This window comes from Colossoma macropomum, unplaced genomic scaffold, assembly GCF_904425465.1.
Source record: "Colossoma macropomum unplaced genomic scaffold, Colossoma_macropomum, whole genome shotgun sequence".
Classification (NCBI taxonomy): Eukaryota; Metazoa; Chordata; class Actinopteri; order Characiformes; family Serrasalmidae; genus Colossoma; species Colossoma macropomum.
The window spans coordinates 18784102-18801101 of NW_023494806.1; the positions used below are offsets into that span (position 1 = coordinate 18784102).

At 36.3% G+C, this 17000-nt stretch overlaps 1 protein-coding gene across 3 annotated transcripts in view; it reads right to left on the reverse strand.

Annotated features, from left to right (window-relative positions):
- The window catches only part of LOC118826885 (leucine-rich repeat-containing protein 43-like), a 35882-nt gene that overhangs the window by 4749 nt on the left and 14133 nt on the right, over nt 1-17000 (reverse strand). For all 3 annotated transcript variants that reach the window (XM_036597929.1, XM_036597928.1, XM_036597930.1), the window contains 7 exons: nt 12704-12814; nt 10648-10787; nt 7624-7862; nt 5700-5860; nt 4311-4434; nt 2690-2844; nt 2404-2475 (listed from right to left, as the gene is read on the reverse strand). In XM_036597929.1, coding sequence (XP_036453822.1) covers nt 2404-2475; nt 2690-2844; nt 4311-4434; nt 5700-5860; nt 7624-7862; nt 10648-10787; nt 12704-12814 — 1002 coding nt within the window. The remainder of the gene's footprint in view (nt 1-2403; nt 2476-2689; nt 2845-4310; nt 4435-5699; nt 5861-7623; nt 7863-10647; nt 10788-12703; nt 12815-17000) is intronic.

The window sequence follows — 17000 nt, forward strand, 5'->3', positions numbered from 1 at the left end:
ATGAAATCTCTTCTGTTATTTGAGGATCTAATTGATCTTTCCATGATGGCTTGGGTTTTATTTGTTTGTTGATGTCAATTCAAACATTTCTTGAGGGCAGATCATAATGTTAATATTGTTTATATCCAGTAATAGAAATGGCTGTATTTAGTTGACTTAAGGTGGTGATTCTGAATAAGTTTTAGAGAAGAAGGGATAGAGAATAACTTCACCAGTTGTAACACATAAATAAAAAAGGGCACCAGTGTCCTGTCAAATATTGAACCCACATTCATCTATAATGTTACACCTCAGATCTCGCAGATTACTGACATTACTACATCAATCAGCATTAAATTGTCAGCTTTATCAGATATTTATATTCATTAGATATAACAGGTCACTGCTGTCCTTTTTTCAGGTGTAATAACTGTTTGTTAATGATTTAAGGGTGTTAATTAAGTAGGTTTATGACCTACTTAAGAACCATTGATTAACTTATTTTAAATCATTCAGAAACCCTTTATAAGAATAGTCTTTTTGTAAAGTAGTACCTATATTTTCAATGTGGCAGAATCTAGTGGCACGTTTATATTTTTAGAGTCCTAGCTAAAGGTGGACAAGGAAAATGTGTTTTTTTATCTAGCCTCTGATGACTTTGCAGATTACTGCCGACAAGGACGATTTTTTTCTTTAACACGTGGCTGACATTTTATATTTGGCTTTGGCAGTGAGCATCCTCTACCCTGTTGTGGTATCAAGTCTTTCTCAGATGCCTCAGGCACATATTTTGAATATCTGGAGCTTCAAATTCAAAGTTCATTCAAAGGAATGCTAGCTCATGTCCAGATATGATGCATATTTGGAAAATGATGTCCGAATCTGACCAAACCCAGCATGAGCAGTTGGTTCCCTTTGGGTTCTGCTAAACACCTAAAAATTAAAAGGTAGCAAAATAGTGTACCGGTTACTAAGCAGTGATTGGAGGAGACACGGAGAGCGTCAGGATTATGAATGGCTGTAACACAGTGAAAAAAAATAAAAGGAAAGAGCTTGATCCCAAACAAACATTATGTAATGCTGCTTGATGCGTTTGGTAGCTGTCGTATGTTATTGGACCGATAACTGTTACTGTCTTTTTATGAGAACAAGAACTGTTACTGTTGGTTATGAGAACAGCCATTTCAGTTATTGATTACACAAGTATTTTAAAGTATTTTTTTTATAGTTATAGCAGTAAACTAACTCTGACTTAGACATCTTTTGAGTTACACTGAACGTGACAGTGGAAGAAGTAAAGTATAAAGTATGGGGAAAAAATAAAGCAGGGGAAATGCAGGGTAAAATCTTCTAAAGAATAAAGTACAGAGAAAAACTTAAACATAGGGAAATGCAGGGTAAAAGCTGTTAAACATAGGAGGATGGGCTGTGAGAACCTGAACATGGAATTTGAACCTGACCTGAGCCTGACGCATATTTGGAAATTGATGTCCGAATCTGACCAAACCCAGCATGAACAGCTGGTTCCCTCAGGGCTTGGACAAACATTGCAAGCACAAGTACAAGTGGAGTCCATGACAGCAACTCATGAATGCAAAATGAACGCATTACCTCAGTTTATTTCATGTAACTTTTCTTGGCTGAGACAAATATTTTGTAATGTTGTAAAGTGATCACTCTTTATGCGGCTAAAGCAGTGTTAGCTCAGTTTTTACAGACAGTATGCTTACTTGCTAAGAATAACACCACCACCTAGTGGAACAGAAGTGAAAAAAGATATAAAAGATAGATTGGAGCTGACGGAATGATTACTGATAATATTCAGCTTCTAATTTCAGGCATTCCAAAACATATTCAAATACCCCCCATACAACCCCCCCCCCAAAAAAAAACAAACAAAAAACATACAAAGAAATGTATAGGAAATTTATAATTTACAGGCTACTGCACACTGGACGCCACCAGAGACAGTGATGCCACTCAGCATTTTACTATTGCTGTACAATATTAAACCCAGACCCACAGCACACATCCAAAGTAGATTATAAATGGCTTGACATTTACACAGAGAAAGGTGTCAATCTAAAGGAAAACAAATGCTAATCATCTGTTTTTACCTCAGATAACATTACTAGCCTCGTCACAACATATTTCACCTCATATCTTTTAGCTCAAACGCAGCAGGTCTGTGAAGAGTTGATACCAAACGAGATAGTAAATGTTTCCTTCTTTGGACTAAACAGATAAGGGACACTGATCAAAACATAAATGCTGACTCTTCACTGCCTTCTTCTGGAGATTGGGCAGTTCATCGTTCTTCCATATGAGGATGTATAACGTTAGAGAGAAATCCTAATTTACTATTTGCTTTTCTGAACTATCACAGCTGTTTGAATATTCAGAAACTGTGAGTTCGATACTCACCTCTTTTCCTTTCTTGTCTGCTGATGCTTTGGTTCCAGCATTTTCAGCAGGAGGTGCAGGCCATGACAGAACCTGCAAACATCATTAGGTTTAACATTTGGTTTGTCATCATTATAGCCTACAAATAAGCAGCAAACACAAAAAAACACTCACACAAAGCTCATTCATTTCATGTCTTATCTGAAACCATACCCTGTGATTCATTTCTCAGTAAATCTTACATGTCTAACATAACATTTTTCTGGGTTTACATATTTTACAAGCTTAATTTAAGATGACATTATACCTTCTCTTCTTCCACAGTGAGCCACAGACCTCTAAGAAAGAAGTTCTTGAGCGCTGACAGGTCACTGATGCGGTGTGTTGTTGTATAGTTAAACTCAATCACCTCAGCCCATTCTTGCTTCAGTGTACTGTTCAGCACTACAGGAATGTTAAGGTCTTGGGCAGAGACAGAGACAGGGAATTAAAGCAGATTTCATTTATGTGTTCCCAATACTCAAGATAAACATATACACTATTGTGTAGATCAGTTGCAATTATCATTTAAAAAAAGTTATTCAAAAAGTTTTTAAAATGGAATTCCACCCATTTTTCAAAATGGTATCTTGGCAAAATTGACTAAAATCTAGTTGATATATATAATATTTCTTATTCTGAGGTTGTTGTAATCTTTATATAAGATTTTTTTACTTATTTCTACACATTTTTAATTTGTTTTTATTTTTGTAAGTGAAATCATCTTATTATACTGGCAGAAAATGCTACTTGTTTCAAACATATTTCTTACAATAAGCAAAATGATCTACCAATAAAGTGAGATAATTATATTTAAATAAAATCACTTAAAGCAATTTTTTTTAGAAATAAGTTAAAGAATCTTGTAATAAATCTCAATTACAACAATCTCAGAATAAGAAATATCAAGTATATCAATATCACACAAATATAGCAGCTTTATTTACTATCCAAAATGACCAGTGAACCTACACATGTCTTCTGAGTTCCGTATACAATGTTCGTAATGATAATTCTGACAGTTCTGAGCTCTGAGTTCTGAGTCTTTTTGTCAGCAACACTTTGGTTTTCACTGAAATTTAACTGCTGTATATATATATATATATATATATATATATATATATATATATATTTTGTCGCTAACCAGATTTATAAAACATCAGCCAATAACAGTGAAGAGTTTCTCTGCAAAAAATGCTATGTTGGCCAGTAAAATCATCTTGAATCTAGTTGATGTGATCTAATTATTCTCACTTTGAGATTACTGTAAGCTTATTATAAGATTATTTAACTTCTTTCTAGAAGCTTCTTTCTAGAAGCTTTCCCTGTTTTTACTTGTTTAAAGTGATTTTATCAAGTCGAATTATCTATTATCTATATTGGTAGATAATTTTGCTTGTTTCAAAATTATCTTATATGAGTAAAACTATAATCTTATTTTAAGCTTACAGTAACCTCAAAATGATAAATATTAGATATATGAACAACATTTCAAGGAAGTACTAAGTACTTCTTATTCAGTAACTACAGGGACTTCAGTGCAAACGGGTTTAGTAATTCTTAAGTTATAGAAGTGTGTAATAACACTTTAGGCCTGTCTGTGGGCCCTGGCCATTTAAGGGGTTAACCCCTTAACATTTCAGGTTTATTTCATACAAAGGCATATTATTCAGTAACCACAGGGACTTCAGTGCAAGCTAATGGATCTTTTCTTAGGTTACAGAAGTGTGTAATGGCTTGTTAAGGGGTTAAGGAATGCACACATTCAGTGTAACTGGATCAACCAATAAAGCTGAACCAATCATGCTTGATGCTTATAATGTTTATTCATAGTATGTAGACACACTTACTTTCAATATGAATAAAGTTAACCCTCTGACAAGAAGTACCTGTATTCTGGTCTTTTCTGCTTGTTTTCAGGAGATCTGCTGGCAGATGTGAAACTGACGCTACTTCCTCATGTTGCTCTTGCAGATTCTGAGGGACATTTGCTGAGGTATAACCCACATCTGTCTGCAAATTATGAGATTTCCTTTAATATATCATTAATATTAGTCTTGGTACATACACTATATGGCCAGAGGTATGTGGGCACCTGATCATCACACCTATATGAGCTTATTGGACATTCCAAAACCATGGGCATTAATATAGAGTTGACACCCTCTTCAGGGCTAAAACATCCTCCCTTCTTCTGGGAAGACTTTTGACAAGATCTTGGAATGTTTCTGTGGTAATTTGTGTCTATTCAGTCAAATGAGCAAATGTGAAGTTGTTGAATTAGAAGGCCTCTCTCAAAGTTGATGTTCCAGTTCATCCCAAAGATGTTCAGTGGAGTACCCCCACAGCAAACTGGTCAAACCATGTCTTTACGGACTTCACTTTATGCACAGGTGTACAGTTGTTGGAACATGAAAGGTACTTTCATAAACTTTTGCCACGAAGTTGGACGCGTATAATGTCCAAAACATCTTTGTATGCTGTATCATTAACGTTACCCTTCATTGGAACTGGCCAAGCCAAACCCTGAAAAACAGCCCCAGATCATTATCCTTCCTCCACCAAACTTCACTGTTGGCACTATGTATTCTGGTAGGCAGCATCTCCCGGTATCCGCCAAACCCGGATTCATCCATCAGACTGTAAGATGAAGCATGATTCATCACTCCAGAGAACACGCTTGGCACTGCTCATAGTGATCTTAGGCTTGAGTGCAGCTGCTCAGCCACGGAAACCCATTTCATGAAGTTCTCAACAGGCAATTCTTGTGCTGATCTTGCCTCCAGAGGCAGTTTGGAACTCTGTAGTGAAGACAATTTTTATGCACAATGCTGTTCACGCCTCACTCTAAGTTTGAATGGTCTACCACTTTGTGACTTAGCTGGTGTTGCTTGTAGATGCTTCCTTTTCACAATAATAGCACTTACAGACAGTTAACTGGGGCAGATCTAGCAGGGTAGAAATTTCACAAACTGACTTGTGGCTAAAGTGACATCCTTACAGTGGCACATTCAAAGTCACCAAGCTCTTCAGTATGATCAATTCTACTGCCAATGTTTGTCTTTGGAGATTGCCATGTGGGTGTCCACATACTTTTGGTACATTACTCATATATTTAAATTCCTCTCATTTACAGTTAAATTAGCATCTGAACAATAACATCCATGCAAGTCAAATGTTATTATGATGATGATGATGATGATGATTATTATTATTATTGTTGTTGTTGCTGCTGTTTTCTGCAAATTAGTTGTGATGTTGTAAATGTGAAAGAGAACCTGATGTATGTTTTCCTGGGACTGAGGTTGATTGAGAAATTCGTAGGAGACTGAATAGCTGTGGCTGATCACAGGGAACTCATCCAGTGGCAAAGCAGGGCTAGGAACACCCTTCATTTTCTGTATGCACACATTGACCTCTGCTTCCTCAAAAACTACACCTATAAATGCAAAAGGTTTCATTAGTTTTAGGCAGGTCAATGTGATGCAAACTCACTAATTATAAATCACAGCTATTGCAACACATATTTATTGGTTGAAATTATAATTCTGTTAAAAAGATTTCTGCTGTTTTGTGAATCAGATTTCCTTATAGCTGAGAATGAATGTGATAATAACCAGCTTTATTACTATGGAAAATGAACACAAATTTCTGGATGAAAAGGAATGTGGTTTCACAAGCAAACACAAATATTTTTACCAATAATTTTAAAATGTGATTTTTTAAAATGTGATGCAATTACATTTTATGTTGATTTCTGATGTGGAAAGAAGTACACACAAACTCTGCAGCCAACTATTTTAAATATATATTTATATTGTTTCTGCAAAAGTAAACATCATTGCATAGTTACTTTATATTTAATTAACTAAAAATAAATCTTTACCTGTGGCTTGTGCAAAAGTTTGGACACGCTTCCAGTAAAGTCTCAGAACTTAACTCATTTAAACCGTCAAGGATTGTCATCTGGAACTATATAGCTGATGAACTATCCCAGAGCACAATGGACTCTTCAAACCTTCTGCTAACACTCAACAACCATGTATTCGTCTAAGCAGCTGGCTGAGAATTTGAGTGAAGTGAAGCTAACTGATGCCTACAAAGCAGGGAAAGGATATAGCTTTCAAAGTGCTTCCAGCTCGCAATTTCCACTGTCCAAAATGTCATTAAGAAATGAAGAACTGTGGAAGTCAAGGTAAGAACTAGAAAACCAAGAATAATCTCAGATAAAACTGCTTTTATGCTGGCTTGAAAGCCAAAGCAAAACCCTCATATGACAGTTAAAGATCTGCAGGTAGGTTCAGCTGATGCAGAAGTGATATCATTATTTTGCAGCTTAATTTAGGTATAGGTACAGATCGGGGAGTAAACGGTATGTTTTGAAACTTTAACAATGTTTACATGCTACATCAAACAATCTTATTTTAAATATATTTTGACTGCAAATGGTGGCTGTTACAGTGAGCATATTTTCATTTCGTTTTGTAACTACAATGCTGTAGGTTGCATGATTACTCTACCTCTGCAAAATTGTTACTTAAAAAATTAAAATTTAAATTTAACTTCTCTATGAATCGTCTTTTATTAGCTCAAAATTTGATTGATGATAATGCATATTTTAAATTCTCCAAAACCTTTTTCACTAATTTACATTATTCTGCCACATTTTATATTTTAATATATTTAAGTAATCATTTCCTATCTTTTTCCAAAAAAAAGCCTCTGAAAGCCTCTGCATATTATTGTTACAGTTAAGTCCATTTCTACTGTTTTTTAAATTGTTTTTTACTTTTTTCGCCCCAATTTAGTCATGTCCAATTCCACAAGCAAGTTAGGTTACTGCAAGTTACCATTACTAATATAATTGACTGTGAGCATTAGATATTTCATGCTTATACTGAGAAAATATTACTTCTTATTGGCTAACATGTGACTACGCAGCCCTTTTGCTACAAATTCATCTGGGTTTGTCTGGTTCTTGCAGATATATCAGTTATGAAGATAAGACACAAAACCTTGCAGCAGATATTCAGATGTTACTATATACAGCGATGTCTTGCAAAAATGTTGTGTTTTACTGAAGTTTTTTGACAGGCTTTGTTTGATCAAGTACTTGCATATTTACCTTGATTAGTTTTCATATTTGTGGTTAAGGATAATATCACAGACACAGAAGCTGGAGGGAAAATTGTTTTCTGTTACCTTTGAGTTGGGCAAGGCCACTGAAGCGAAGACGGTCCTCTGGTGTTACTCGCCTTCCATCTATGTAGAGCAAGCGGAACAGGCTGTCCAGTACAAAGCCTGGATATGAAGGGGTTAGTGTCAGGGGGTTGCCCTTTAGAACTAAACTTTGTAGATGTGGCAGTGCAGAGAGAGCTTCCACTAGAACACACTGCTCTGTAAATCCAGACCAGCTTAGATCTAGAGACCTCAGCTGGGGCCTACAGGGGAGCAAAACAATATAAACTTACTGCATAATATATTAAAGGTACACTATGTATGTTTTGGGATGGAAATGTGTAATTGCATGCAGCGTGCACAAGAACTTTTTGTAACATGGATTGTGCTTTGGACTTCCTCAAGCGGATAAATCTGATGATTGTGAGGGAGTTGAAAGAACATTCAAAGAGAACTCAATCAATACTTGGTGAAGGATGTGTCTTCTGAGGATGTAAGTGAATTGTTAATGTATTATTAATGAATGTAAGTGACATGAATACATAAAAATGTATGACATGCTCCTAACAAAACCTTTGCAAAATCCATCCCATTGACATAAATGATTATTTCAGACTTGAATTCAATTGTTTATTGAACATTGGTGTATTTTGTCATGGTGAAGAAGAAATGGGTATTCTGCATATTGTAATGTGAGTAATATAAAAGCATTCAGGCTGTCTGTTACAGTGATTTTACTAGTGTTGTAGTACTCAGGCCTAGTCTGGGTCTTGTCTTGGTCTCAACATCATTTGGTCTTGTCTTGGTCAGGGGTTAAGGTGTACTCGGAAATTGTTCTTGAGACCAGCCGAGAGTGATGCAGTAAAGTCTGTGGTAAATAGAAACTTAACTTTTTGCTATCATTATTGAATATCAACAATCCTTTCAAACAGAATGAAACAGTCCTTGCTCTAAAAATTCTTGTATAAAATCTGTTCCTCTGGTTGAGCCTGACTAATTATTATTTGTTGATGTTCATTGGTTTCAATATCTAAAACATCCCCTGAGGGCAGAGCATAATGTTTTTATTAATATGCTTTCTTTTAGTAATAAAAATAGATGTATATGTGGTTGGTATAGTGTAGTGGGTAACACTGCTCCCTTCTATGCTGTAGACTGGGGTTATATCCCCCACATGGGCAAATACCCTACACTATACTAGTAAGAGCCCTTGGGCAAGATTCCTAACACTACCTTTGTCTACCTGTGTAAAACAATTAAGTTGTTCTGGATAAGAGTGTCTGCCAAATGCCATAAATGTAAAAATTGATGCCGTCTGGTTTGCTTTCATGCATGAGGTGGTGATTCTGAATAAGGTTTAGAGAAGAAGGGACAAACAATAACCTTGTTTTGGTCTTGTTTTAATCATGCTACTCCAGGTCTCGGTCTTGACTTGAACTCATCTCATGCAGCCTTGACTACATTTTATTCCGCTACATGTGCCTACACCCCTTACTCATGGCAAAATGTCTAAGCTCAGCCTTATTTCAGAGCATATTTCTTTCAAACTACCAAATTATTCATTTAACAATAACAAAAACACCCTTCTTGCATTTTCTTCACATCTGTGACATCCATGATGCTAACTGCAGACACAGTAGACATGTCTGGTTTTGCAAGAAGTTATTCCTTCAAATTATTTCTCCTTAAAAATAAGTAAATTATTCCTTCATTTGTTGGTCTTGCCATTTTTTTGTTTCATCTATCAGTATTAAACGTATGCCCATCTACAGTGTAGATGTGGATAATCTACATGGCCATACTTCCTCCAAGACACATGAAAAACCACCTCATCTTCACCAGCCCCACCAACCTCTAATGCAACATCATTGGACAGCTCAACACGCAGGAGAACACTAAACACTAAATGCTACATCAGATGCAGATGCCTTCCTTATCTAGCATCATGGTGAGTGATGGGGGAGAGAGATCAAGGAGGAACTCTTGGATGCCTGAACAAGGGATATGCCATTGCTAGAGATGGAACACATGATGTCCTGATGAAAGGGCCAGCACTTAGATTTGAGGTCAGTGATTAACAATAAAGCTACTCCTTTATAGAATCCCAAAACACCCCTGCCTTATAACAATATGTGTGTTTTCCTTGTTTTCATGCTGGATAGAAAAAGCATTAAGAAGATTAGGTTAGATGTTGAGTACAATGACTTGATTTTTTGAACACCTGTGTTGTGTCTTGGCGCATTAAGTTCTTGGCACATTATCTTAAATATCAAAGGTATAAGCACTGAAGGATATAACTTTTGTACATGTTGGTCATGTACCTTATCTTATATTAGGATATTATTAACAGATCAGCGGTGTGTGTCACTAGGAGATGTTTGCAGAGTACATAGGGAGGGGGCACCATAACTGTTCGCCTGTACTGTTAGACACAGTAGTTGTGTAGTTGATCAGATGTTTGGTGTCCAGGTTTTGCTCCTTCAGTTTAGAACAGGAGCAGGATAACAGTGCTAACAAATACTGGAAGTAAATAGTCACAGAAACTGCTTCCACAAATACATGCCAACATCTTCATATATTTGTATTAAAATTACACTGAAGCTATGTAAACTTCTTTAGAAAAATAACATTTAGCAAAATGGCATGGACAGATCTTCTTTACACATTTAAGCTAAAATTGGAACTGTGTTCTAAACCACATCAACAAGTCTGCTCAACCACATTTAAAGCCTGAAAGCAGTTTAAGGAGGTTGAGTAGTTTCTGGTCATGTATTTGTGGAAATGGAATGGGCGACTATTAATTTCCAGTGTTTGTTTCCAACATTTAGCCCCAGTTCTAAACTAAAGAAGCAAAATTTTGACATCAAACATCTGATTTATTGCATTTGGGGTAAGAGGAAAGTCATGTCAATTTGAACTATTCCTGGAATATTAAGGTTAATAATTGAATAATCAGCCTGTAAAGTGTTCCATGACACAGATGTAACAAAAGCAGGTTTCTATGTTTAGCCCACGGCAGAAACATGATCCTTATGGTTGAGTCTTTACCAAAGGTCTGCAGTAAAGTACTGTATGTCCTCTGGAGAGCCAAGGCAGTTGTTCCCAAGGCCTAAATGCTGGAGATGAGGAGGAGGACTGGTGCTGACACTCTTGAGGCTTTTAATCTGATTGGCATACAGTTCCAGAACCTTAAAATGTATAATATGAAAAAAGTTGTCAATTTTTAGCAGTGCACTTATAATATATACAAATAAGGCTATTTCAGAATATTCATGTAGGTACATACATCTTCTCTTATTCTATTTACTGATAAATGCCATTGCAAACTAATCATTAATTATTATTATTTTTTATTAGAATTGTTGTACACAGGTAATCTTAGCTAAAGGCTGAATACAGCCATATTTCCACCTGTAGTTTTCCAGTCTCACCCCTTTTCTTTGAAAGAATGAAGCAAGATAAGTAAGTGAAAGATATAAAAATAGAAAATAATGTTTTAAAGAGCCAAAAAAAAAGCCAAATACATTCATTTGTTTGACTGTTGAATGAATACGCTCAGTGTGTTCTCAGTTACTCATTTGGCTCCTGAGTAGCTGAGAGACAGAGAAATGGTTTAGATGATTCCTTTATGTTATGAAATCTAAACAAATTAATATAAAACACTGAAATAACAGAATCCTCAGAATCTTTAATGAGATTTTTTCGGCCTATTTTGAATTTGAACTTGGTGCATTAAGTTAGCAGTAGAAAATGAACTTGGCTAGACATTCAGTAAACCAGCTAAACTTACTGAAATGAAAACACTAAACAAAATTTTTAAAGAGTTTCACATCTTAAACTTCATCTGTATCATGAGTATCTAGGTAAGCAGAAATCCAGTCAGACTCAGTCTCTTTATCTGACATGATGTGACATACTGTTCCAAATCAAAACTATAATATTTAAATGAAAAAAAGAACAAACAAAAATGCAAAATGAACAAACATGCTAATTTTTTGGTTTTGGTTTGGTTAATTATGGTTATTTATGAAATGCAAATATTGCTTGATATTAATTTGTTTTAGTTAATGCTGAGTTCTATGTTTAAAAATCTTACATGTTCATTTTAACAAACACATGCTTATGTGATTTATACATGTATTTATGTTTTTATTTATATTTTATTTAACACAAAAGTAACAACAATAACTGCTATTAAAAAGAATAGATCTTAATTTAACAGCGTGTCATTATTGAGCCTGTGTAGTTAATTTTATTTAAAAATGTGTATATAAATAATATGTGATAATAATAATGTCACGCATTCGGCGAACTCTCTGAAAGAGACGGACTTCATCTCCCAGAATCCCCTGGGAGATCACATGACTCGGCAACTTCCCTCGGACTCCGACGCGGACTCCATTGCCCACAATTCTATGGGAGATCACGTGACTTCTGACACTCGCTCACGTTCCAATCAGCGCTCCCAATCACCCGAATATTAACTGGTAGCACCTGTGTAGTTTACTTTATAAGCCCGGGCTTTAGTCCAATTCAGTGAGAGGTATTGTTCCTGTTGAACTACCGGGCGTTTGTACACTGACTGCCATTATCCCGTGTTTGAACCTTTGCTTTGTGTATATCGACTCTGCCTTTTTGTCTCTTCCCTTTTGTGCTTTTGCCTCTCCTGACTGATCTGTGTTTTGGAACTTTTTGCCTGTATTTTTGACTTCGTCTTTTGCTCTGCCCTTTTTCGGTTGGTTAGCCTGGTATTATTAAACGCCATCATCTTTTACTTCCGCGAGCGTCTGGTTTCTGTTGACACGTCACAAATAAAAATGAACAATATATAAGGTAAAAAAAAAAAAATCACAGATAGCTAACAAAATAAATAAAAATAATCCAGTGCTGGGTCAAATTAACCATACACACTGACCGGCTGCTTCATTAAGTACACCTTGTTGTATCTACACTATATTTTTACAATTACAGACTGTAGTCTCTGCATACTTTGTTAGCCCCCTTTCCCCTGTTCTTTAATGGTCAGGCCCCCCCACAGAACCACCACAGAGCAGGTTTTATTTGGGTGCTGGATCAGGTTTGAGCACCAACCCTGGTTCCTCACCCGCAGCATCTTCGGAAGGTTCCCTGAAGGAAGCTCAGTGATGTTGTTAGCACTTAGCACCAACTCTTCCAAACGGCTGAATATCAACAGTCCCTGATCAATTTCGAAGACCTAGCACACACAAAAATAACCCGGATGAACAAATATTTAGATCAGTTGTCTCAAACTATTGGTCTGCAGCTTCATATGGCACAGCACATATTTACAATTTTCATTAAATCCTTATATTTTTGTTTTTTCTGTGGCTAAATATTTACATCTGACGAGTAGATTTACTTCACCCACCAGACACTGTGGCTGGTTACCCAACATAAGCCCCATAAAATTAGCTTAGACTGATGATGATTTTAGAAGTGAAACTAAAGTGCTGCATGCAGGAGGAACCATTCATCTAAAACCTGATGCAGCATGAAACTGTACTTTAGCTCTAACTAACTTAGCCATTATTCCAATTCAGGCTGATAGTTGGGACATGAGGGACATTTTTTCTCATGTTTTAGTTTACAGCACTGGGTAAAATGATAAATGAAAACTTTATATAGTTAATATTCATACTAGTCCCCCCCGGATTAATTGAATTTGAGATCCTGATCTAGATCGTTTATGCAAGAAAAGGGTTGTTTTACTGAGAATCCTAATCAAGTGTACTGTTGCTTATGCACACCTGCAGTTGTGATTGCCCAATCAGAAGAAGTTACTTCCATAGTAATTAAGTAACAATGGAAATATAAATGACGAACACTTGTATGTGTTCAAACAGACCGCCAGTGTTAAATATTATTTTATTTCATTTTACTTTATTTGTTCCTTATTAACTTTGTAACTTCTCTTAAATCTTTTCCCTGTTTTCTCCCTTGCCTTTTTGTATTAATCTCATTTGCATTTTGTATGTTTCTCTTGGGTGATGTGTGGGGGCTGTGGAGAGCAGTCCTTTGTCATTTAACGACCCCCAATGGTTAGCCTATCTCACATCTGGTTATCTATAGCCCCCCAATCTAGCAATGCCATTTGCTGACTGGATATCTCGGACCCATCCTGGTTCCTAGGGTGGGCCTCAACACCTCTATTTTAATTACAAAGGTACAGGCAGTTGTCCATCCCGTGGGGGGTTCCGGGGGTTAGTTGAGACAAAGAGACAACTGAGGGTGTGGTTTACATTTCGTGACTATAAGTTTGTCAGTGTGTAAGCTACTTTAGACTTGTTTGGTTAGGAAGACGCGCGTTCAATAAACTTCATTTTCCTCAAGTCTCCACTCCTGTTTGCTTCAAAAAACCAACGCCTGACAGCAGAAGTCAACACGAGCAACATGCACGCTCATGCATACACTGACTTACTCACACTGATAAGCTCAGCAAGCTTATCAAGGGTAGACTTATCTTAACATCAAAGCATAGCAGAGGTCAGAAAATGTTAATAAAGGAAATCTTACACATAAAAAGACCACAAAAGCAGTAATTTCCGGTTCATTCAACCTCTGTAGGCAAACTTCGGAGTTCCCCTCTGACGATTCTCTTTCTCTTGCCTCTACCTTTAGACCTACTCTCAAAACTCTACCTCAAGATCATAGAATCTTTAATATAGCACAGAATTTCCATACAAAACCTCTTATCTACATCTGAAATGCAGTTATCAGTATTTTGACATATTTGACTAGACAGAATGAATTTAAATAAAACTGCATAAATTCAGAAGTACACTTACTTGAGGTAAATATATTTTTTCCAAATAAAAAACAAATGCAATAAATTATGGTAGAAATGCATTTGCCAAATGAACGAGTGATGTTCCCGCACTCAAGCTGGCTGGACTCCAGATGTTTGTGCAAAAGCCTCTCATTAATTTAAAAAACTAAAACATATAAAATGTGCCAGAACTTTTACACAGGCCACATTTTATATGTTTTAGTTTTTCCAATATATTAAACTCAGCTAATAGAAACAGTGCTCTAAAATTTGTAGAAAATGGATGTTTTAACTTATTTTATGTAAAAATCAACAAAAGGTGTAATTTGACCAGCAGTGCTCAAGCTGTTGCATTTAACTGTATAGATATACACTGTTCAAGCATAATATTATGACCATCTCCTTGTTACTATGCTCATTGTCCGTTTTATCAGCTCCACTTACTATATAGGTGCACTTTGTAGTTCTACAATCACAGACTGTAGTCCATCTGTTTCTCTGCATACTTTGTCAGCCGCTCCAGTGCTGCTGGAGTTTTTAAACACAGTGTCCACTCTCTGTCCAATCTATTAGACACTCCTACCTTGTCAGTCCACCTTGTAGATGTAAAGTCAGAGACGATAGCTCACCTGCTGCTGCACAGTTTGTGTGGGTCATCCTCTAGTCCTTCATCAGTGGTCACAGGACGCTGCCCACAGGATGCTGTTGGCTGGATATTTTTGGTATTCTCAGTCCAGCAGTGACACTGAGGTGTTTAAAAACTCCAGCAGCACTGCTGTGTCTGATCCACTCGTACCAGTGCAACCCATACTAACACACCACCAACACATCAGTATTACTGCAGTGCTGAGAATGATCCACCACCCAAATAGTACCTGCTCTGTGAGGGTCCATGGGGGTCCTGACCACTGAAGAACAGGGTAAAAAGGGGGCTAACAAAGTATGCAGAGAAACAGATGGACTACAGTCTGTAATTGTAGAACTACAAAGTGCACATATATAGTAAGTGGAGCTGATAAAATGGACAATGAGTGTAGAAACAAAGATCGGTGCCTGATCGGTGTAGATATAATACCTGAAACAGACAGGACTAATCTGTAGTGTTTGTGGAAAACCCATTTCTAGCCATATTAAACACTCGTGTCCAAGTTCTAAGAACATCTTTTGAAATCCTTTAGTTTTTTATATATTCTTTGTTTCTGTAAGTATTAGTTTTAGTTTTGAAAGCAAATAATACTTTAAATTCCATTAATATCTGAGATATATACGTCAAGTTACCTTGGATGTATCACGTGGTGCTTACATAGAAATGTGCACTTTCAATTGTCATTGTGAATGTTTGGTAATTGTTCACAGTGGTGGTGATAGGAACCAGATGTCTGAAGTGGTTAACACCTCTAAAACCTTCCTCATCAAAACTACATGAATTGGCTATGAATAGACCGCCTGAGACATTTTTCATGGTTTTGGCCTCGAATATATAGTTTTTTATAATCCTATTATAATAAAGGGTGTTGTAAGTAAGGGTGGGCGACACGGCAAAAATATGATACTTCAAGACATTTTCAGGGTGTATAATATGCACCACAACATTTCGTTTTCTGAGATTTAATAAATTGGAATAGACAAATTAGAACCTGTGGTGCCACAAATAAAAATATACTAATAATAAACCTACAACAATGATTTTTATTAAATTAAATTAAACAAGACTAATTATGCTCTTTGTAATGAAACACAGTTAGTCAGTGTTCTTTGAGTACCAACGACATACATGATATACTCAGAAAAGTGTGTTGTGACAAAATGTATCATGATAACAAAAGATCATCATAATGCCCACTGCTAGTTGTAAGGCAAAATGGTCCCCCAACAAAAAAAAAATCTTGTCAGATTTAACACTATTTTATCATCAACATTACATAAAACTTTTTTAAAATTCATTTTTCAGATCAGATAGTCAAAAAAGTGGCTATTTTATACCTCAGGTTTCTATCTCCACCTCTGAGTCTGCAGGTTTCTCCACAATGAGCTGAATCACATCAAACCACTCTGAATGACTTTGTCAACGATCAAATTTTGCAGTAATTTTAAAAAATCTGTAAAATTCCCCTTCAAGATTATAAAGAAGCAACATGCTTGCCTAACACTGGAATTTAAGATATTTTGTGGCCTATGGATTTTTCCATGATAGCTCCTTCAAAGGACATGAGTGTTTGAGTGAGTGATGGGGGTTTTCCTATTAATATAGCATCAGAAAATGAAATGCCTTTTTCGAATCCTTTGTTGATATGCATGCATGTGGTTTTTATGCCGAAATTCAGTCATCGAACCACAAACAGATTACGGGTATTGAGCCTTTGCTAAAATGAAGTACTGCCATCCAAACTTTATTCAGTCAGTCTGCGTTAATAGAGAAGGCTCTGTCACCATTATTTCAAGTAGTGGCAGTGAAAGGAGAGCTTTCGCAGTAGAAACAGGTTGCATTTCTGCCTCAGCCTGTTTGCTATCTACACTGACTCTATCTTTCAACTGTCCTTCTATCTTCATCTTTGCTGGCCTTGACCTCTGTCCTGGCATTCAGATTCAATACATTTAAACAGAAGGCAAAGTC